General features: G+C 41.8%; 1 protein-coding gene across 1 annotated transcript in view; it reads left to right on the top strand.

The window, feature by feature from the left end:
* The window catches only part of LOC126285149 (carboxypeptidase D-like), a 225,740-nt gene that overhangs the window by 109,669 nt on the left and 93,020 nt on the right, over positions 1–23,051 (top strand). Inside the window, exons 10-14 of the mRNA XM_049984464.1 lie at positions 161–292; positions 736–914; positions 10,930–11,182; positions 11,560–11,718; positions 20,890–21,071. Of these exons, the coding sequence (XP_049840421.1) occupies positions 161–292; positions 736–914; positions 10,930–11,182; positions 11,560–11,718; positions 20,890–21,071 (905 nt within the window). The remainder of the gene's footprint in view (positions 1–160; positions 293–735; positions 915–10,929; positions 11,183–11,559; positions 11,719–20,889; positions 21,072–23,051) is intronic.

Genomic DNA, 23,051 nt, shown 5'->3' with positions numbered 1-23,051 from the left:
TTATGTGCAAAGAGTTCCACCTAAATTATGAGTTAAAAGTATTCTGTTTCCCACATTTGGTCAGTTACATTTACAATAATGAAAGTGGTGATTGTTACACTTGATGGTTACGCTGTTTCATTTGTGTACAGTCTTTGAATCTTGATTGTTGTGTTTGTAGGACTGGAATTATGTGAAAGCTGGAACCATGGAGCTAACTCTGGAAATAGGATGCACAAAATATCCACTTGCTAAAGATCTGCCTCGGTATTGGAGCGAAAATCGTGAACCATTACTGCAACTCTTAGACAAGGTATGACTATGGATGAGATACAGGTAGTTCACAGTTGATACTATTTCATGACTGTCTCTTTCTCATTTTTTATAGTTTTATCTATTATAGTATATTTTCTGTTTTAGAAAAATGGAATCCCACTCAAATTTTTTTGAAGTTATAAAGAAACATTTGAACATGTCATTGCTTCCATTAAGGAGGCACAGCTCCCAGTTAGGAGAGGGAGGGAAAGGGATAAATAGAATCCAGATTAGGAGGTACAGAATAATGAGTTGTTCTTTCCTTCTCATATTATGTTGCTCCAATCAGAGATTTAGGAAGTGTTTCCTCATAATGTCACTTCTGTTTTATTTGAAACAGTAGAATAAAAAAGTGTTGTATGTTTGATAAACACTGAACAGATTCATTAAGAAAAATATGCCTGTTCCTCAAAAACCTCAATTCACTTCTTCTTTTCAAAGGTTCATGAAGGTGTTAGTGGATTTATTCTAGACAAGAATGGTGATCCGGTTCGCAATGCTACTATAACTGTTTCAAGTCCAACTATTGGTGCTTTACGTGATGTACACTCTGCTGTTGATGGTGACTACTGGCGCCTGCTGCCTCCAGGCACCTATTCACTAAGTGTGTCCTCCCCTGGGTAAGTGAAGATTGTTGGTATAAATCCAATATTTTTTATTCATTTATTAATAAGTAGGGACTGGAAAAATTTGCATTTTGCAATAAATATGAAATAGATGTGACTTCTACCTCAAAATGCGAAAACTTAATAGTTACTGTTTCATAGTGAATTGTATCCAGATGGGTTACGTATTAGAGATAGTTTGTGATAGCTTTATTTTCTCTGTACAATGTCAAAAATGTTAGCAGTTACTGGTGAAGCCCAATTTGGAAAGATAATGTGAACAAGAACCTACTTGCAAAAAAAAGTGTACGAACATAGCGATGTGTCAATGCACCATGCCATTTGTGGTCGACTGAATGGACTAAGATACACATCGCGTAATGCAACATAGTACTCAGCCATGGGACCTAGCATTTTATGAGAAAGAAATGTGTATGTTTGTTAATTAGCTAAAGCTCAAAAGATTGTGTAATGTGGATGGCTTTAACTTGGCAAATTACACAGCAGATGTTTTGAACTGTAGTTGCATCAAATACCACAATAGGTCGGGCCCGAAATATGTCATAACAATGGTCTGCTGATTTCAACAGGCAATTGCACAGTAGCTGTCTGCGAATGCTTTGTGATATGCATTGCTCATTGTTTTCTTTTCTTTTTTTGAAATAAGTGAAGTGGCTAGTCCTAGTCCATCACAGATTGCGATTACAGCCCTTACAACACCAGAAGAGATTGGCAAACCATGTGACAATGTACCAATTCTTCTGTAGATTGCTGCCAAGCAAAATGGAGGCAGGGTTTGTTTCTTTGCACAGCTCTTTCCCCTGTGGTGGTCAAAATTCTAGTCTGTTTATGTTCGTGGCCATCTGTGACTATAGTCTATAGCACCCACCCTCTGCACTATAGTGATTCGAAAACAAAATCTGTAATGTTTTTTGATGCTGCCAAAATTCTTCTCGTAACATTAAAATCAAGTTGCTGTATGTTTGGTTCTACTTCTACGATAAGTGCCTTGTCAGTTCTATCTGTAGCATTCTTAATCATGGGTCATAGGGCTATAAGTGCCCACAAAAGGTCGAAATTAGTTGTCTGCAGAATTTTTGATCTTCAAATTGAGTGGAAAAAGACAAATAATGCCCAGAAACAACTTATATCGGAGACACATTCACTTAACTGGCGGGTAAATGCTGCTGCTTTTCAACAGAACAATCATTTTTGAAAGCTTAATTACAGTCGAAAGAAGAAAACAAAGGCCATTTTGAAAGAAAAAGGTGCTGAAGTTTTTGTAAAACAAACATTCCAGTCAGTTTCAAAGAACTAATAAGTCATTCCATCACTAATGTGGCATGACAACCTTTTAAATTTGTGCATCTAATCATTTACAGACAAAGAAAATAGGTGCAAATTTCTACAAAAATACATGTGATTTTCACAAAAATCAGATGTGAATTTTGCCAAAAATAGATGCTCTGGTCCCTATTAATAAGGCATGCAGCCGTAGTAGAAGTTGCCCTGCAACACTTCTTTAATGTATTTTTTCTGCTGAGATGTGTGTGAGAGGGCAATCAGTGCCTCATCTTTTGTTCTTGTTGGTATCCGGCAAATAAACTGAGGATTTTTAATTTTTTTTTTTAAACTATCATCATTATGTTTTGCAGTACAACTAAAATAGACGTAGGAGAAATAACCTGTAAAATTGTTTTAAAAAAGAAAGTAACTTTCTGTTTGAAGGGAAACATCCAGATATTAATTTTACAGATATATGTGTGGTGTTTAACAAGTGTAAAATAAATGTAAGAATATCAAGACCTTCGTACTTGGACAGTTTTAAATGTTTGACTTTGAAGACTATAGTGTTATAACCTTTAATCACAATAATTGCGTGGATATTCAACACTCTCTCTTAGAAAAAATAGCTGATCACATGATTACAACTTAGTCTCTCGTATTCGACTGCCGTGCCGTGACATGCGGCCGGCGCCGTTCGTAGCTAGGTGGCGCTCCCGCGCTCAGCCGATTTGCAGAGCGCCTCTATCGCCGTTTGCGCGTACTGTCGTGGCGGCACTGTTAAATGTCGTGACACTATCACAACACTTTTCCCCCCTTGAAAAAAAAAAAAAAAAAAAAACACATTCATTTCCTTGGAGACATGGACAGAGACATGAGAGTATGGTCGAAAATGTCCAGGACGGAAGCTCGTGCGTGGAACGTGCCTCCTGGATGAGATGATGGGTGAAAACTCCGGACCAGCATCCATAGGTGTCATGGACCTGGGAGTGTGCTCCAGCGAGATGGGTCCCGGAGAAGGCGGCGTCACGACTGGGGCCGGTTCCGGCATACTCGGAAGTGGCAGCGATGTCGGCTGCATCAACACGGACGGTAGATCGGCAGCAGTGACAGGACTGGCTTCTCAGGCTGGTCTGGTCATAATGGCGAACAACCGTGCCGTCGCTCGTACGGATTTCACAAATCCGGCGGCCGCGAAGAGCCTTGACCACCCCTGGAATCCATTTAGGGCGAGATCCATACCCTCGTGCCCACACGTCGGCGCCCACCGAGTATTTTCTCGCACTAGGGGACACAGCACAAGGCCTGACAGCGTGAAGCAGGTGCAGTAGAGTGCGTGGTTGGCGGCCATGCAAGAGTTCAGCAGGGCTGCGATCACCCAGAGGCGTGAAGCGATAAGAACTCAGAAATAGCAGCAGAGCGTCATCTGTGGAAAAATCACTAAGGAATTTTTTCATCTGGCATTTGAAAGTGCGGGCAAGGCGCTTGACCTCCCCATTCGATTACGGATGGAAGGGAGGTGCTGTAACATGATGATTCCCTTGTCCAGTACAAAAATCACGGAAGGCCTGCGAAGAGAACTGAGGGCCATTGTCCGTGACGATCGTGGATGGAAGACCTTATAGCGCAAAGATTTTGGACAAAGCCAGCGTCGTCGCCGCAGTGGTTGGTGATGGACATCTAACAACAAACGGAAACTTCGAGAAGGCGTCAATCAACAGTAGCCAATAAGTACCGAGGAAGGGGCCGGCAAAGTCGGCGTGCACCCGTTCCCATGGCTGAGCTGGATCAAGCCACGGAGAGGGCATTGTACGAGGTGCCGCCAGTTGTTGAGCACACTGGCCACATGCAGCAACCATATGGGTGATGTCCGAATCAATACCGGGCCAATAAACGTGCCTGCGGGCCAGGGACTTAGTCCGAGAAATACCCCAATGGCCTTCTGTGCAACAGTTTGAGAACATCTTTGCGAAGAGAGGCTGGCACCACGACCCGTGGAGATGCGCCATCCGTGGCCAGAAGAACAACACCATCACGAACAGACAGACGAAGGCGCAATGCATGGTAGTTGCGAAGGGGATCCGATGTCCGGCCAACCCCATTGAACAAAACCGACCACCCGACGCAGGACCGGGTCCCGCGCAGTAGCCGACGTGACCTGCGAACCTGTAAGTGGAAAGCCCTCGACCGCACGACGTTCTTCCTCATCAATGTGGAAACAGAGGAGTTCATCACAATCGAAAACAGGGTCGGGGCCCAGCGGCAATCGCGACAGTGCGTCAGCGTTGGCGTGCTGGGCCGTGGGGTGATAGTGAATCTCATAATGAAAACGAGACAAGTATAAGGCCCAACGTTGCAGGCGGTGAGCCGCCTTATCCGGAAGCGACACCGATGGGCTGAACAGGGAGACCAGCGGTTTGTGGTCGGTGATGAGGTGAAACTTAGAACCATACAAAAAAACGCTGAATTTTTTTAGAGCATAAATGATAGCGAGCGCCTCCTTTTCGATTTGAGAGTAACGCCATTGCGCCTCGTTGAGGGTCTTGGAAGCATAGGCGATGGGTCATTCCAACCCATCCTCATACCGATGAGCGAGAACAGCCCCTAGGCCATAATGTGACGCGTCAGTCGCCAGAACCAAGTGCTGACCCGGATGGAATGTGGCAAGACAAGGCACCGACTGCAAATGAGCCTTCAGGCGGACAAAAGCCTGCTCACACCTGTCAGACCAACAGAAGGGGACGTTTTTGCGTAACAGCAGATGCAGACAATAACCTACTGCCGCTGTGGATGGAATGAATTTGTGATAATAAGCAATCTTGCCTAGAAACGCCTGAAGTTCTTTGACCGTAGATGGCCGGGGTAGAGCGTTAATGGCCGCAACGTGCTGACGTAGAGGACATATACCCTCACGGGACAAGTGGAAACCAAGATACTCAATGGAGGGTTGGAAGAACTGTGACTTGTCCAGATTGCATCTCAACCCAGCCGAATGCAAAACCCAAAACAGTGAACGTAAATTACAAAGGTGCTCCTCAGTGGAGGCCCCCGTGACAACAATGTCATCCAGATAGTTTATGCAGCCGGGAACGGAAGCTGTGAGCTGTTCCAAAAACCACTGAAAAATGGCCGGTGCGCTAGCAACACCAAATGGTAACCGCTGGTACTGATACAACTCACAAGGAGTGTTTATAACGAGCTATTCCTTGGAAGTAGCGTCCAACGGCAACTGATGGTACGTCTCCAATAAGTCAAGTTTGGAAAAGAACTGGCCCCCAGCGAGCTTGGTAAACAACTTCTCAGGACGGGGAAGAGGATAAGTGTCAATGAGGCTCTGAGTGTTGACAGTGGCTTTAAAGTCACCACACAATCGCAGACTCCCATTTGGTTTAGAAACCACCACGATCGGCGATGCCCATTCGCTGGAGGTAACCGGAAGGAGAATCCCTGAAGCTGTTAACCTGTCTAGCTCAGCCTTGACAGGTGCACGCAATGCCACCGGAATAGGGCGTGCCCGGAAAAACTTAGGGCGAGCCGTAGGTTTAAGAGTAATGTGGGCTTCAAAATCCTTGGCACAACCCAGACCAGCAGAGAACACGGACGAAAATTCAGAACACAATCCATCCAGCTGTTGATACGGAATATCCTCAGATAAGAGGTGCACATCATCATCAATGGAGAACCCGAACAACTGGAAAGCATAATAACTGAACAGGTTTTCAGTGCCCGCATGATCCACCACATAAAACGTGAGGGGTCGAACAACAGACTTGTAGGCAGTGGAAGCATCAAACTGGCCCATGATAGGAATTTTCTGTTTATTATAAGTCCTCAGATTTCGCGTAACTGGAGACATAGGAGGGGAGCCCAACGCCAAATATGTGCGAGAATTAATCAGAGTTACTGCAGAGCCAGTGTCCACTTGCATGCGGATGTCTTTATCCAGAACATGAACAGTAACAAACAACTTATTTGTTTGAGAAAGCACAAAGTGAACATCCATGTCCGACACCTCGTCCTCGTCCACAGGAACTTTAGGGGACTGACACACAGAAGCAATGTGGCCTTTTTTCCTACATGAATTACACATGGCCAAACGTTTTGGACACGCTGCCCTGTCGTGCTGTACGAAACAACGGGGGCAAGAAGGAAGTGCGGAACGAACCGGCTTCTGTGGTTGCTGGTTTCGCTGCGAGCGTTGTGGCCCAGCGCGACGTTGTTGACGCAAGTGAACCACCGCCACATCGTCGTTCTCCTTTGAAACAGGCAAACTGCCCATGTCGAGAGTTGACTGTACAGCGCCTACATCACACCACGTGTCTATTTGCGCGCCAGCAGCATGAGACACTTCAAAGGATTGAGCGATGCTTAGAACTTCCGACAACGACGGGTTTGGCAGTTGTAGGGCACGTTGCCGAACTTCTTTATCAGGAGCAAGCCGTAGAATAGCATCCCTAACCATTGAATCAGCATAAGACTCGTGATGTGTGTCCGTGACAAACTGACTTTTCCTACTCAGATCGTGTAGTTCCGCCGCCCAAGCCCGGTAAGATTGATGGGGCTGTTTACGACACTGGTAGAACACCACACGGGTGGCAACGACGTGAGTGTTTTTTCGATAATAGTCAGACAATATGTCACACATTTCTTGGAAGGACAGGGAGGCAGGTTCCCGCAGAGGGGCTAACTGAGATAGCAGCTGATAGACTCGAGGGGAAATCCAAGATAGAAATAACGACTTACACATAGGAGCGTCAACGACGCCGAATGCCAAGAAGTGTTGCCGCAAACACTTCTCATAATCCTCCCAGTCTTCAGTGGCCTTGTCGTAAGGAGGGAATGGAGGCCGAGAAGAGGAAGACAGACAATGAGTAAGCAACGTCGACAACGCCTGAATCGCTGTCGTCAGCTGTGTTTGTTGAGCCTAAATAGTGGCCGTCAGCTGTGTTTGTTGTTCAATGAGTGCTTGCATAAGCTGTTCCATGTCTGCCCCGTCACGAACACGCAAATCCACAACGCAGTGAAAATATCCCGACCTCGTCGCCAAAAAGTGTTATAACCTTTAATCACAATAATTGCGTGGATATTCAACACTCTCTCTTAGAAAAAATAGCTGATCACATGATTACAACTCAGTCTCTCGTATTCGACTGCCGTGCCGTTCGTAGCTAGGTGGCGCTCCCGTGCTCAGCCGATTTGCGGAGCACCTCTATCCGCGTTTGCGCGTACTGTCATGGAGGCACTGTTAAATGTCGTGGCACTATCACAACATATAGATTATGTGAGGAAAGCTATATGTGACAAATGTGCAATACAAAATATGAAGCAAGTTTACTCTACATGTCCTCTGAAGATACTATGTGCTGACTTCGGATTTTATGGGTTTTATAAAAGTGCGTTACACATGAAACTAATGGAGTTAGCATAAGAGTTCTGCCAATAACAGCCAGAGTCTGCAGTATGAACTCCAGAAACATGCCTCACCAATCACATCACAACTGCTGCAGAGCAGCCTTATGCCTGCTTATATCCAGGAGTCAGGTCGGATCTCATCAGAGGGCACTTCTGACAGCAAAGCGCCATCTGGGTAGTGGTGCCACGATGGGCAACACTAATGTTGCGCCACTTATTTGGATTCTGTAGTGATGCTGGTTGGCACCACCAAAATGAGAATCAAAAGTTATGACTGCAAGGAAACACATCAACCTGACACTAAAGCACAGGGCTTTTGGTCAGCAATAACTTGCTTCACAATGTCAGACAATGGAAAATCCAGGTTGGAATATCAACAATACTACGAAAAGAATAGAGCGCTACTCACCGTAAAGACTGCGTGACAGACAGGCGCTATGAAAAGACTTTTTCCCCTTAAGCTTCTGGCCAAAGCCTTCTTCAGAAAGGAAAAGAAAACCTCACATATTCAGCAAATAGGCATGCCATACACACAGATGACCGCTACCTCGAACCAGAATGTCAGGCAAAAGGTTGAGACTGAATATAGTACGTGATAGGATTCATCATGGCAAGAGAGGAAGGTTTTGAATATTGGAGATGATGGGAGTGGCAAATAAGAAGCAGGGGGACAAAAAGACTTTTCATGGGTCTTTTGGAGGTTCTTCCAGGGATCCATAAGCCTTCAACCCCTCATTTGTTTTAGTTATGTTTATGACATCTTTGCTATATGGACTCATAGTGATGCTAAGCTGTTACAATTCCTGGACACTCTAAATACACATTCCTAAATAAATTTCATGTGGTCGTATTCCAAATCTCATGCCACTTTCCTTAATGTTTATCTCATCCTCACTGAAGGCCAGCAACACTCTTCTGTTCATATTACATCTACTAACAAACAAAAGTACTTACATTGTGACAGTTTCCATCCTTTCTCTGTCAAATGTTCCCTCCCATACAGCCTCAGCATTCAAGGCAAACATATTTGTTCAGATGCAGACTCTTTACAGCAATACATTACCATTCTCATCTCAGCCTTCACTGGCTTTGTTACTTCACCAGCTTTGTTCAGAAGCAGATTTCTCAGGCCATCATATCCAATCCTTATATTGTTGGTTCACAAAAAAACATGACTTAAGAGTGCATGTCTTGTCAGTTGGTACTATCCTGGCCTTGAATGTATCAATCAGATACTTTGACACCGAGCGAGGCGGCGCAGTGGTTAGACACTGGACTCGCATTTGGGAGGACGATGGTTCAATCCCGCGTCCGGCCATCCTGATTTAGGTTTTCCATGATTTCCCTAAATCATTCCAGGCAAATGCCGGGATGGTTCCTCTGAAAGGGCTTCCCCGTCCTTCCCTAATCCGATAAGACCGATGACCACGCTGTCTGGTCTCCTTCCCCAACCAACCATCAGATACTTTGACAAGCTTATACCTTCCTAAAATCATGCACTGAAATGAGATTCACTCTGTCAGACGTTTTACTCATCACATCTAGAACAGTACCTATGCTGCTTCTGCAGCCATTTCCCAAAACCTTGTGGCTGCTACCCCTGCAATCATCCCCAATGTTAGACTTGCCTTTTGCACCCTCTTGCCACCACTTAATACCACACCTGAATTGGCAAAACATATACTATCAATGAGGGAGCCATCTGCGAAATGACAAATTCGTGTACCAGCTGTTACGTAAACACTGTTCGGCCTTCTGCATTGTTATGACTACTGCCAAATTATCATTTAGGATGAATGAACAAATCTCGTCCAGAGCAGTCATCAACAATCAGTCTTTTCTTCTCATCCTTTCTTATAAGTTTCTCCTGACACAAGGTTCTGGGTGACTTTTCTGAACTCTTTGTCATTTCCAAAACCTCACCAGTCCTTTTCCTTTACCCCTCTTCCTTTTCCTTTCCTTTCTGCCAGAAGAAGCAGCCACTGGCTCAAAAACATTGCACATTTCTTTAAACTGTATGTGTGTTTTCTCATGTCTCCACTTCCTAGTAGACTTTTTTTTATCTATCAAATTTTATTACACATAATCAGTGTGTCTTACAGACTGATAAATGTCAGTGTAAAGCAGAATATAAAGTTGTGTTTTCCTTGTCTATCCTAGATCCAAAAAGATAGTAAGATGAGAGAACCACCTCAATGCCACAGATGTTGCTCCAGTATAACCTAGCAACCTAATTATATTCAACTTAGTTCCTATTCCTAAAAATGTGTTTTATCTCTTCCTTTAACTGTGCAACGACTGCTACTGAGTTCTTGTGCTTATGCATACCATAAAAAAATGTGAAAAATTATAAAGCACTGGGCTCTAAAATATAACTGCCAAATGAGTCGAGACAAACTGATATCTACAATAAGTGCTTGATGGTCGATTGTGAGCTGTATGAATGGAAGAAAGCCAGCATTACCTCCACCTGTGAGAAGGGTGATAGATCAGATTGCAATAATTATTTAAGTATAAATGAGATGCCATCTATTGCACTGTTGTATGGTCAGATTCTAAAGGAAATGTTACAGAAAGAAGAGACAGACATGGTTGCTCACACATAGATGGAAGATTTACATTAAGAAATCTTGTGAAAGGGGGGGGGGGGAGGGGGGGAGGCTTGAGGAATGACCCTGTCATAGATAGCTCTGTTGGTCCCCCCCACTGCCCCCCCCCTGCCCCACCCCACCCCAGAGAGAATGAAGTGTAGCTAACCATCTAGAAGATGGTATGAAAATTTTAATGATGTGATGACTGCAAGAGCACTACAAGATAGGGGCAGATGGATGTTGAGTGGTGAGAAGCAATAAAGGCCATAGAACACTTGCTTAATGATGATGATAAACCATCTCTAGTCATTATAAGTTTCTTGTACTCAGAACTGAGTGCCAAATTCTCATTTTCAAGGACTACTTTGAGTTTTTCAACTTGCGTTCATGAAATCCTGACTGTACCTCTAGTAAATATTTAGCTTAAAAATACACTGGGAAACCAATAAATAAACAGCCATTGGAATGTTTTTATTGTTATTTAATACCCTAACCTTAAAGCTACATTTGCATTACATCAGAAGCCAACAATTGTAGTTAATAAAGTAATATGACAGTTCTTTAAAATTTACTTTTACTTTTAACAATGTTATTTTCAACAGCTGCTATATTGAATGAAGAGTCTGTCAATGGTCAATTGAAATTGAAACTATTATGATGAATCACAGTTTAAAGTTTTTGATTGGTGATGCAACATTTTTACGCAAAATTAATTAATCAATATATAAACTGTTCTCTTCTAGCTACATCACAAAAACCATTCAAGTTGAAGCACCTTCATCTGGCACAGTTAATATTACTCTTGAAAAAACGGAGGTCACTGAACTGAATCCTGGACGTTGGTCAAGAATTTATGATTTTGGTCTGAATGAGAACGTGGCTCCAGTCCAAGGGTATTCCGATCAGAATACATTCATGCAGCAGTTGCAGTATCTGAGTTTACAGCATCCAGACAAAGCAGAAATGCAGAATGGTGTATTAAGAATAACTGATGAGGTATGTCTTTCAACTTATATTTATGCATGTTAATCTGTTGACATTTGAAAGTAGTTTTCTCCACAATGTGAGTTCAGTGAATCATTAAAATTATAAACTAAGAATGCAGAATGAACAAAATTCTTATCATTATAAGTGGAAATTTTCCATAAATTACACAGTTTGAAAATTTGCCTTCAGTATGCACAATTTATTAAATATCTTCATGAAACCAAATTCTTAATCTTATTTTTGTCAATCTCTCTCTTCAACCTCCTCTCTCCTACAACTATTTATCAGTGCATAAGGATTTTCACTAGAAATTGTAACTAATTTTTCAGCAACACTTTAACACCATTTAATTGCTAATACTAAATAAGTTCTGAATTTAATTACAGATGGGTGCACCAGAAGAGGGCAAGCTGCATGTGGCACTGGTAGGATCATTATTTTCCTCTCAGCCAGCAGGCCGAGAATTGATGCTACGAGTTGCAAGACATTTGTTGGCTGGAATTGCAAAACAAGATCCTCTTGTTACTAATGTTCTTAAAAATACAGTAAGTAGTCAGGGCTCCAGTTCTTGTTTCCTCATCAAAGTAGGTTCATTATGTTTCCTCAAGAACTTCTGTTTGCTTCCACTATATTGAACACGTGTGGTCTAGATCCTAAAATAAAAGATGGATTGTGTAATCAATCAAAGAACTTATTTACTGGAAAAAAGTAAGTGATGAATATTTTTAGACATAATGTTTAAGAAACTACAGTGGCTGCAATGTGTTTATTGTAAAAAAAAAGAGCACTTATTTATAATATTAATGTTGTTAGTGCTTTCTGTCAGGTCATAATCAGACAACACTTTAGGCAGTGGAGAATGGACTTCAGGTTAACAACATATTGTATTAGTCACATGCTGAGCAAATGTCTACTGAGTAAATGACATTTACATTAAACATACTAGTACAGTACTGAAATAAAATAATGAAAGGAGTAATGACTCACTGTGTAGTTGTGCTGCTGGGCAGGTAATATCTCTTTCACACACACACACACACACACACACACACACACAGGATGAGACTTGATGATGTAACTGAAAACACAGTGCAAACACACACACACACACACACACACACACACAATGAGACATGATGATGTAACTGAAAACAGAGTGCAAACTGTAATTGGCAGTTAGATGTTGTTTTTTATCATTGTTGTTGCCATTACTATTATTGTGTGTGGACACTACAGTGTGGCACTTTGAGGTGTGTGTGTGTGTGTGTGTGTGTGTGTGTGTGTGTGTGCACGCATGTGTGTGCATGTCTGTGGGGTGGGTGTGTTTTGAACTGTGATTATGCAAGATACTGCTGGAAGTCGAGCCTAAATTACTTTGTATGACACTGCCAACCTCGACAGGCAACTGCACATTAGCCATTCTCAGATGATTCATATACTGTTGTTTTATTATTGTCTTTATTATTGTATTATTCGTTATAAGTGGAGATGCTAATCCTGGTCTATCATGGGGTTCAAGTACACCTTTCAGCACCAATATGGATTTGTGATCCCTGTGACTGTGTGCCAGTTCTAGTTTTGCAGAAGCACAGATCATCGCTGTAGGCTACTAGTTCTGCAAGAGATAGGTGGAATCTTTGTAAGGCTGCTAGATCTGAACTATTGAATTGAACCTCAGTTGTCATTTATTAAGTGCCCTAGTAGTACAGCCAGTGGCTGTGGAGTGTGACCTGTTCTTTTTTATATCTACCACTATCCTTAGCAGAGCTGCAGACCTGATATGGTCTCATAACTCCGTGGTATATGTGTCTATTTACTTGATAACCAGAGATACAATACCCTTCTCCTCAAGGATCTGGGTGCAACTAGAAAGTCTCCCTGTGTTAGTATGGTGGCTAAAGTGAGGCTATCTTCATTGGTGGTAATGTGTCGAATGGGTATGTGAGCTACTTCCACTTCTGATCATGATGCTGTATGTGTCACAGAGGGAGACTTACCAATTCCTCCTCTGGGGATCATAAGTACTCCAATACTGGTGTTGATGGCAACTATCAAAAATGCAGGCTCTGTCATAAGTAGATATATTGCTGTTATTGATAGCTACAAAACTGGCTCAATTTGTGTAAAGTGTTGGTGAGTGCAAATCTGGTTAGTGAACACCACCTGCTGAAATATGCATAATATTCATGGTTGCACCTTAGTGTCTAATGATGGTACCAAGGACATGGAACTGACAACTACAGCTGTAGATGGGAACCGAATTCTGTGACTGGAATGCATGCTGTATTTGTGAAAGTTACAGCTGCTGCTCCAGTTGTAGGATGTGAACTGTTGTCATCAGCTGACATTCAAGGTGTAATTTTGCTGCACTCTGACCACTGAATAACATTGAGAAGTATGTACTTAAGAATATTGTTAATGCTGCGTTACAGTTTGCCTAGTAGAAATTTCTTGCCCTATGTCTTTAATGTTAGTGTGGACTTTGTGACTGCACTGTTGGAGGATGGATGTGAAGGGGCTGTGGCAGGGCACTGAAAACCATTGAGCACAGAAGTTGATGAATGGATAGTATCTGTCCAGAATGAGATTTTCACTCTGCAGCGGAGTGTGTGCTGATATGAAACTTTCTGGCAGATTAAAACTGTGTGCCAAACTGAGACTCGAACTTGGGACCTTTGCCTTTCGCGGGCAAGTACTCTACCGTCTGAGCTACCCAAGCATGACTCACGCCCCGTCCTCACAGTTTCACTTCTGCCAGTACCTCGTCTCCTACCTTCCAAACTTTACAGAAACTCTCCAGTGAGGGTATCTGTCTTGCAGTCTATTGTAAAAAACAGTGATCCTTGGTAGTTCTTCAATGCTGAAAGCATGTGCTGAGGCATGAGTAGTTTCTTCTGCTAATGTTGACTATATATTTTTTTTTTTAACATAAGGGAGCTGCATCATTATATCAACACAGACTGACCACATATCAGATAAGAAAGGGCCAGATAAATTGGCATGATGTTGATGTCAGGGGCCTAACACTGTAGGCAATGGTTTAAACTGTTTCTAAGAGGAGGTGCAGACACTGAATTGTTGAATTGTGCCACTGGTTTTAGTTTATCACTAAAAGGGTTAGTGCAGTGTTAAGCACACTGGATTTGCTTGCAATAAGATGTCAGTTCGAATTTCTATCTGACCATCCAGAATTTAATTTGCAGCAGTTTCCCTAAAGCACTTAATGCAAAGGCCAGGATGGTTCCTTTGAAAGGGATATGGCCAGTTTCCTTCTTCCTTCCCCATATTTACGTTTGTATTACATCTATTATCACTTTGTTATGTGTCACAATAAAACCCGTTCTCATCTGCCTCCTCATTCACTAATCCCATATTATTACACATATTGTCTAGCTAGCTGTTTTTTGTGGAGTACATAGATGGTGTTCTGGAGCACTTTTAGGATAAAAAATCAATCACTGTCAGTGAAAGACGATAGTAATAAATAATGGAGGTATGAAACCAATGCTGTTGATTGGCTCTGTGGTCAATGTGCCTGCAGTCGAGAGAGAGAGAGAGAGAGAGAGAGAGAGAGAGAGAGAGAGAGAGAGAGAGAGAGACTAGAAGAACAGACCACAAAAGTGTACATTTTTAACCCTTTTACTACTGAAGGCGTGCCACATGCTTGGCGCGCTGAGGCGCTGCGGCATGCTGCATAATCAATCTACCTGCACGGCGTGCCTGTCTCTCGGAGCCGCCTCCGGGACCGGATCGGCTCGTGCTGCTCAACCCTCTCTGTGCTGAATATTTCTCGGCTGAATACGACTTGTGCAGAGCCAGCGTGAATTTTTGGTGAATTTGAGCTGTAATATCTCGGGCAATAGTTTTTGTAAAGAAATAAAATTTGGCCATCGTGTACAACTGTATGTTTCCTCTTAAGAATAATAACAAAAAGAATTTTGTGAGCCATATTGAGCCAGAAAATTGTAGGTAAATCGGCCAAAAAAATAGGCGCCCGAAAAAATTTTGAAAGTTGGCTTCTTGCATCTCCTGAACTAATGCTATGATGAACATGAAACTTGACATGTAGTAACCTAACAACACAAGGTTCTTAAATGTAAAGTTTCATTTCCATAGCACTTTTCAGTACTGAGTGAATTAAGCAAAAATTTGAAGATATTGTAAAAACGTCAAAATGCGGTATTTTCGTTCCAATTTTGGTAAAATACTATTCTCCATAAAACATACCAAGCTGTACAACTAGAATGAAAGTTGGGCACGGAAATCAGGCCTGAAAACAATGTAAACATCAGGTCAACATATCTAGTAGTGTGAACGCATGATGAAAATGAAATTTAAAGTGCAATAGATTGACTGCACAATGATAAGGAATTAAAAAAATTTATTCCCCTACTATTTTCCAATAGTCTACAAATTAGTTAAAAAGATGTTGATTTTTTTATTTAAAGATGAAAGCAGGGTGTATTCGAAACTTCGTTTTCAAATATCGTTTTCTATTAATGTTTCAAAGCCAGTATCATTCGAACAACAAATTTTAAGCCCCCCATCCTTCTCAGAACAATGAGTTTAATTTTCAATATTGGCTAACAACGCGTAGAAAACATAAAAACTGACGAAAATGCAGGAATCTAAGTCGAATTCTGCAAAGAGCGAACACAACAACAAAGATATATGCACTCTCAAACTACACAGTCATACCACTGAACAGCTACTAGAAGAGCAGGGCAGAAAGACAGCTCTGTGTGTATACACGAGCGTAGCGCTCTGGTAACTGTGACTCAGTGCGCCTAAACTCGTCCCTAGTAGTGGGAGGCCAGTGGCGTGGGACGCGTAAACATGTCCTTAACACTGTAGGTAAGATCCAAGGCTGTAAGTAAACACATCAGGCACGCCAGGGGAATGGCGAGGCATGTCGAGTTAACTCGTCCACAGCAGTCAAAGGGTTAAGAGTGCTTGTGGATTGCCCATCATTTATCTACAGGTGAAGTGTTGCTTTTAGTCTTGATTTTTGTGTATAGGTCCCACGCTGAAATACCAATTATAGTAATTTTAATGTATGTTGGTACAAATATGAACACACCTGACAGGCTTCCATTTGCAAATAATATTAACTTGAGCTGGCGATGGTGACACTGACAGTGATCTCAGGTGTTACTTTCTAATAAAAATTTAGAACATGGCTGTTATTCACCAACCATTGATTAGTTTCAATATGAGTTTAAACAGCCAACAGGTTGCACATAAATGTTAGGTACATTAACATAGGTTTTGACATCTTCATCGGTATGAACAGTTGCTAAATCCTATAAAATAATACACAAAAAATCAACAGTATTAGAGAATGAAAGTTGCTACTCACCATATAGCGAAGATGCTGAGTCGCGGTAGGCAAAACAAAAAGATTCACACAATTACAGCTTTCAGCCATTACGGCATTTGTCAGCAGTACACACACATACACATACACACATGCGCACACACACATTCATGGAAACACAACTTGCACATACGCCTGCAGTCTCAAACTACTGAAAACACATTGCGAGCAGCAGCAGCAGTGCACGATGGGATTGGGGACTGGGTGGAGGTAAGAGGAGGCTGGCGTGGAGAGGGGGAGAAATAGTATGGTGCGGTTGGTGGACAGTGAAGTGCTGACAGTAGGAGAGAAGGTGGGGGGGGGGGGGGGGGGGGGTAAGTAACAGAAAGGAGAGGAATAAATGAAATTAAGATATTGGGTATGGCGGTGAAATGGCAGCTGTGTAGTGCTGGAAGGGGAAATGGGAGGGGGCTGGATGGGTTTGGACAGTGACCAACAAAGGTTGAGGCCAGGATTGTTATGTTAACATAGGTTGTATTGCATACCGAGTGTCTCACTGAAGCCTTCACTGACAGTAATTATCCTCCCAACTTTGTACAAAAACAAATCTCTTGTGCCTTGTCTTTCCAGTCTCCCACCACCTCCCGAGTCCCTCAGTCCAGCCACAGAGGAGCATTCCCCTCCTAACTCAGTACCATCCAGGACTGGAGCAACTGAATTACATTCTCCGCCAGGGTTTCGATTATCTCTTATCATGTCCTGATATGAGAAATGCCCTGCCCACTATCCTTCCCACTGCTCCTACAGCAATATTCTCCTGTCCATCAAACCTAAACAGTGTGCCCATCCATCCTTACACAACCCCTGCTCCCAATCCCTTACCTCATGACTCATTCCCCTGCAATAGACCTAGATGTAAGACCTATCCCATACATCTTCCTACCACCAACCACCTACTCCAGTCTGGTCACTAACATCACCTTTCCCATCAGAGGCAGGGCTACCTGTGAAATCAGTCATGTGATTTACAAGCGAAGCTGAAACCACTGTACTGCATTCTATGTAGGCATGACAACTGACAAGCTGTCTGTCCACATGAATGACCCCCAACAAACTGTGGCCAAAGAACGAGTGGAACACGGTGTTGCTGAACATGCTGTCAACATGATATCCCTCATCACAATAACTGCTTCACAGCCTGTGCCATCTGGATCCCTCCCACTAACACCAGCTTTTCTGAATCGCACAGGTGAGAATGTTCCCTGCAATACATCCTACATTCCTGTGACACTCCTGGCCTCAACCTTCATTAGTCACTGTCCTCACCCATGCAGCCCCCTCCCTGTTCCCATTCCAGCACTACACAGCCATCATTTCACTGCTACACCCATTACCCCCCGCCCGCCCTCCCCACCTTCTCTCCTGCCTTCCGTCTAAACTGCAGCATACACTGTCCGCCACCCTCAACATACTGTCCGTCCCCCTCCCCACCCCAGCCTCCTCCTTACCCCCACTCAGTCGCCACTCCCATCATGCACTGGTGCTTGCAGTGTGGTTTTAGTTGTCTGAAACTGCAGATTGTGTGTGTGTGTGTGTGTGTGTGTGTGTATGTGTGTCTGTTGCTGACAAAGGCCTTAATGGCCAAAAGCTATAATTGTGTAAATCTTTTTGTTGTGTTTGTCGCGACTCTGCATCTCTGCTATATGGTGAATAGCAACTTTCCTTCTCTAATATTGTTGCATTCCATCCTGGATTTTATATAAAAAAAATAGGTATGACAAAAAAACATGTTAACCAAGATAACAATTTTCATGATGCACATAGGTTACTTACATAAAATTACATTACTAAAAAACAATAGTCAGAATTTTGAGCAGCTATGCTCAAGTCAAAAGTAAAACTAAGCATTGTACCCAGCTGAGAACATCATCAGACTGATTGGCCCAATGGCTTACATTGCTGCCAAGAAAGCAATACAAGTTGTGCTGCCTATCAGGCGCAGACAGTAACATGTGCCTATTTGAAACATTATAAGAGAAATAATTGAAAAAAAGATGACAGTTAATTATAAAAAGCAAAATATAAAGAGAGCTTAATGTCATTTTGAAATTACCCAGTATTTAAGCAGATTAAGTATAATAGAGCCATCTGCTAGGGTTTACAGAAATTAGTATTACGTAAAGGGCAGAATGACAGAGAAGAAATTTTACAACCAGCTGTGCAATCCAGAAAATATATGCATGAAAGCAACTTTAGCAGCACATATCTATGAGATTAGAAGGAAATAATGTTTTGAAACCAGACACAGGAAAAATTTAGTAAAAAAATAGAGGAATCAAAATTCTGTGAGCAGTGGATTGAAAGCAATGAAAAAATTTTTGTTACATAGTTGCAACTGTCCCTTGAGGATGACTCCATCATTCATAGAAATATGCTCTTCAATTACATTGAGTCTATGACCTTTCCTTTCTCTATGTAAAATGGAAATTTCTTAAACGTGTTTCAGACTGTGTTCAGAAATTAGCAGGAGATCAGTAAAAGTGGAACTGTTTACATTAGTGCCTTTTTTCCCCAGCAAATGTTCTGTGTACCTGACACTAAAAGACCTTCCAGTTTGTCCTATGTAATAAATGGGACCTGTACCACAAGCAATTTTATACACTTCTGAATTATGTATCAGAGCAACTGTGGACTTGAGATTGGGGATGAGATTTTCTTTGTAAGTTATTGTTCATGGGAAAGGCAACTTTGAATCTATGTTTTTTAATCAGAAGATAATGAATTTTATACAAAATAGGGCCTACAAGTGGAATTGAGAAAGCATTTTTATACTCATTCCTGTCACGAACAATACTGCTGCCTACAGTAGTCACTTTAGCATCAGTTTTAATTTGAAGATCTTGTCAACTAATGTGGGATCATAACCATTATTAACTACAATAGTTTGTCATCTGACAAGCTTAACTAAGAGATGAACATAATAAAAACTATTCCAGTTAAAAACGGCTATGCACCCACATTAGTTGACAAGTTCTTCAAAGTTCAAACTTTAGACAGCAGTGCTGCTCCTGACAATAAGTATAAAAATATTTTCTCAATTCCATTTTAGGGCCTATTTTGTATAAAAAGTGTCTTCTCCTAATTAAAAAATATGGATTCAAAGTTGCATTTTCCATGAACAATAACTTCTGCAATCTCAAGACTACAGTTGCTCCAATACACAATTCAGGAGTGTACAAAATCACTTGTGATTCACGTCCTGTTTATTAGATAGGACAAACTGGAAGGTCTTTTAGTGTCAGGTACAAAGAACATTTGTTGAAAAAACAGGTAATAATGTACACAGTTCCACTTTTGCTAATCTCCTGCTACTTTCTGGACACAAACCGAAATGTGTTGAAGAAATTTCCATTTTACTTAGTGAAAGGAAATTTCATAGACTTGATGTACTCAAAGAGCTGGAGATTTTCAAGCTTATTTCTAAGAATGATGGTGTCATCCTCAATGAACAGTTGCAACTACGTAAAAAAAAAAAAAAAAAAAAAAAAAAAAAAAAAAAAAAAAAAAAAAAAAGAAAAAGAGAGAGAGAGAGAGAGAGAGAGAGAGAGAGAGAGAGAAACACCTGTGGTTTCAGTCCACTGCTCACAAAATTTTGATTTCTCTATTTTTTACTATATTTTTCCTGCTTCTGGTTTCAAAATATTATTTTCTTCTAATCTCCTAGACATGTGCTGCTAAAGTTGCCTTCATTCAAATATTTTCTGCATTGTACAGCTTTTTGTAAAATTTCTTCTATGTCATTCTGTCCTTTACATAATAGTAATTTCTGTAAAGCTTAACAGATGGTTCTGTTATAACTAATCTACTTGACTACTGGGTAATTTTAAAATGACATTAAGCTCTCTTTATACTTTGTTCTTTAAAATTAACTGGTTTTTTTTAAAAAATTATTTTTGTTATAATGTTCAAAATAAGCACATGTCACTGTCCGCACCCAATAGGCAGCGCAATTTGGATTGTTTTCATGGGAGCAGTGTAAGCCACAGTGTAAGCCAATGGCTAAAGCTACAATGTTGTGTTTTACTTTTGACTTGAGCATAGCTGCTCAAAATTCTGACTATTGCTTTTTAGCAATGTAATTTTATGCAAGTAACCATTGTGCATCATGTAAATTGTCATTTCGGTTACTGTGTTTTTTGTCATGCCTGATTTTCAATGTATTACTTTAGAGGATTTAGCAACTGTTCACTCTGATGATGACACCCTTAGTAGGCGTCGAAACCTAGGTCAGTGTACCTAACATTTATGTGAAATTGGTTAGCTGTTTAATCTTATATTGAAAAATAAATGAAAAAAAACTTTCTGATAACCTTTTTTCACGTTTGCCTCTCCTTTTTAGGTAGTGGTTATTGTGCCTGGTGCCAATCCACAGATGTATGATGGTAGTGTCTGTAATCCACCAGCTGGTCCTCTCGACTCTGGAGAAGCTATAAATCCAGCAGTACGGTCATTGTTGGGCGTACTTAATATTGAGCAGCCGGATGCAGTGCTTGCTGTTGGTGGTGGAAGTCTCCGCTTCAGGTACTAATTGATGATAGTGTAGATTTAATGTGTGTTATTAAATTTAGGGAGTTTCTGTTATTCACCTATAGCAGACTGGTGTATGGTGCATAGAGACACAGAACAGAAAACTGTGTTCATGAGCTTTCGAACTCTGGTTCTTTTTCTAGTAGGAAATATAAACATTCACACACACAATCAATCAGGCACCAAACGCATACCACCACCACCACAACCACAGTGACTCTCCCTCCCTCCTTCCCCCCCCCCCCCCCCCCCTCCCTTTCTGCCCCTCTGTGTATCTGTCTCTGTCCACTGCCTGATGCAGTCAGAAATCATTTCATCTTACTGTGCAGCCGTCAAGTCATCTGTCTTTTCCACTCATGCCTCGCACTCGCACTACTGCGCTAGCCCCACCAGACATGTATCAGCCTGAACAACTGCTCTCAATAATTGATAATCAATAATCAACAGTGTGCCTTTGAGTGTCTTATGTGATTGGAGTGTGAAAGTGTGTAATTTCCTTACAAAAAGAGTGGGAGCTAGAAAACGAGTGGACACTGTTTTCTGTTAAGTGTCTAAGTGCCACACATCAGTCTGCTATAGGTGGGTGGTTGCCTTTACTGTATTTTATGTATTTTTCCTTCCAAGAATTTCCATTATTGTGAAAAGTAATTGTAAGCTGTGATGTATTGGTGCTGACTCCCATGCCATGATCCCACAATTTTGGAAATTTTACTTGATTTACATATAAGGGATACGTTAGTTGTGTGATTAGTCCACTGAATATTCTCACACTCTGGTATACAGAAGATTTCTGGCACAACAATGCTAGCCTCTGTCTATGCAACAGACAGCATGTCTATAAAATTGTTTACTCAGCTTGCAGTGCCTGTTCAAAAAGAATATGTACTATAGCTGGTGAGACCTGAATCTAGAAATTCAATGAAAACTTGTGAATACAGTGTATGTTCTAGCTGTCTGTAATTATCATCAAAATCTTATTAGACAATTTACCAAAATAGTCCATGCTATCTTGTACATTACATGACATTGGGCTAATTTTGTACAGTTCAGGGCTGCACAAAATGTTCCATGTTTTGTCAGAAAGAAACAGGCACTCCATTCTTCTGTTAGTTCTCAAAAGCCAAATAGGTAGTCTCCAAGATGTGTAATGATCGTACTAATGTGTCCTGTAACTTCCAACTTTAGTATTGTATTTGTGCGAGATGAGTTCTTCAGTATCATGGTGAGTGAGGAGTTGGGAATGCATGAACACAGTGTACTTTATATATTGACTGATGCCACCTATAAGGCAATACTGTAGTTGCTACTGTGGTGTGGCCCATGCCTCACAGGCAACTTGTGACTTCCTTGCGGCAGAATACTGACTTGGTGCAACTGCGGCTGGTAGTGTCAGTATCCTTGCTGAATGAGATTTTCACTCTGCAGCGGAGTGTGTGCTGAAATGAAACTTCCTGGCAGATTAAATCTGTGTGCCCGACCGAGACTCGAACTCGGGACCTTTGCCTTTTGTGGGCAAGTGCTCTACCATCTGAACTACCAAAGCCCGACTCACGCCTGGTCCTCACAGAGTTATTTCTGCCAGTATCTTGTCTCCTACCTTCCAAACTTTACAGAAGCTCTCCTGCGAACCTTGCAGAGCTAGCACTCCTGAAAGAAAGGATATTGCGGAGACGTGGCTTAGCCACAGCCTGGGGGAGGTTTCCAGAATGAGATTTTCACTCTGCAGCAGAGTGTGCGCTGAAATGAAACTTCCTGGCAGATTAAAACTGTGTGCCCGACCAAGGCTCGAACTCGGGACCTTTGCCTTTCGCGGGCAAGTGCTCTACTATCTGAGCTACCGAAGCATAACTCACACCCTGTATAATGGCAGAAGTAAAGCTGTGAGGACACACTTTAAGACACATTACACAAATGTTCCAGTAAAATTTTTAATAAGGACATAAATGTCTGATCTTCTGGGCTGGAAATTCTTCT

Source organism: Schistocerca gregaria, chromosome 8 (genome assembly GCF_023897955.1).
Source record: "Schistocerca gregaria isolate iqSchGreg1 chromosome 8, iqSchGreg1.2, whole genome shotgun sequence".
NCBI lineage: Eukaryota > Metazoa > Arthropoda > Insecta > Orthoptera > Acrididae > Schistocerca > Schistocerca gregaria.
This window is presented reverse-complemented; position numbering and strand designations above follow the sequence as displayed.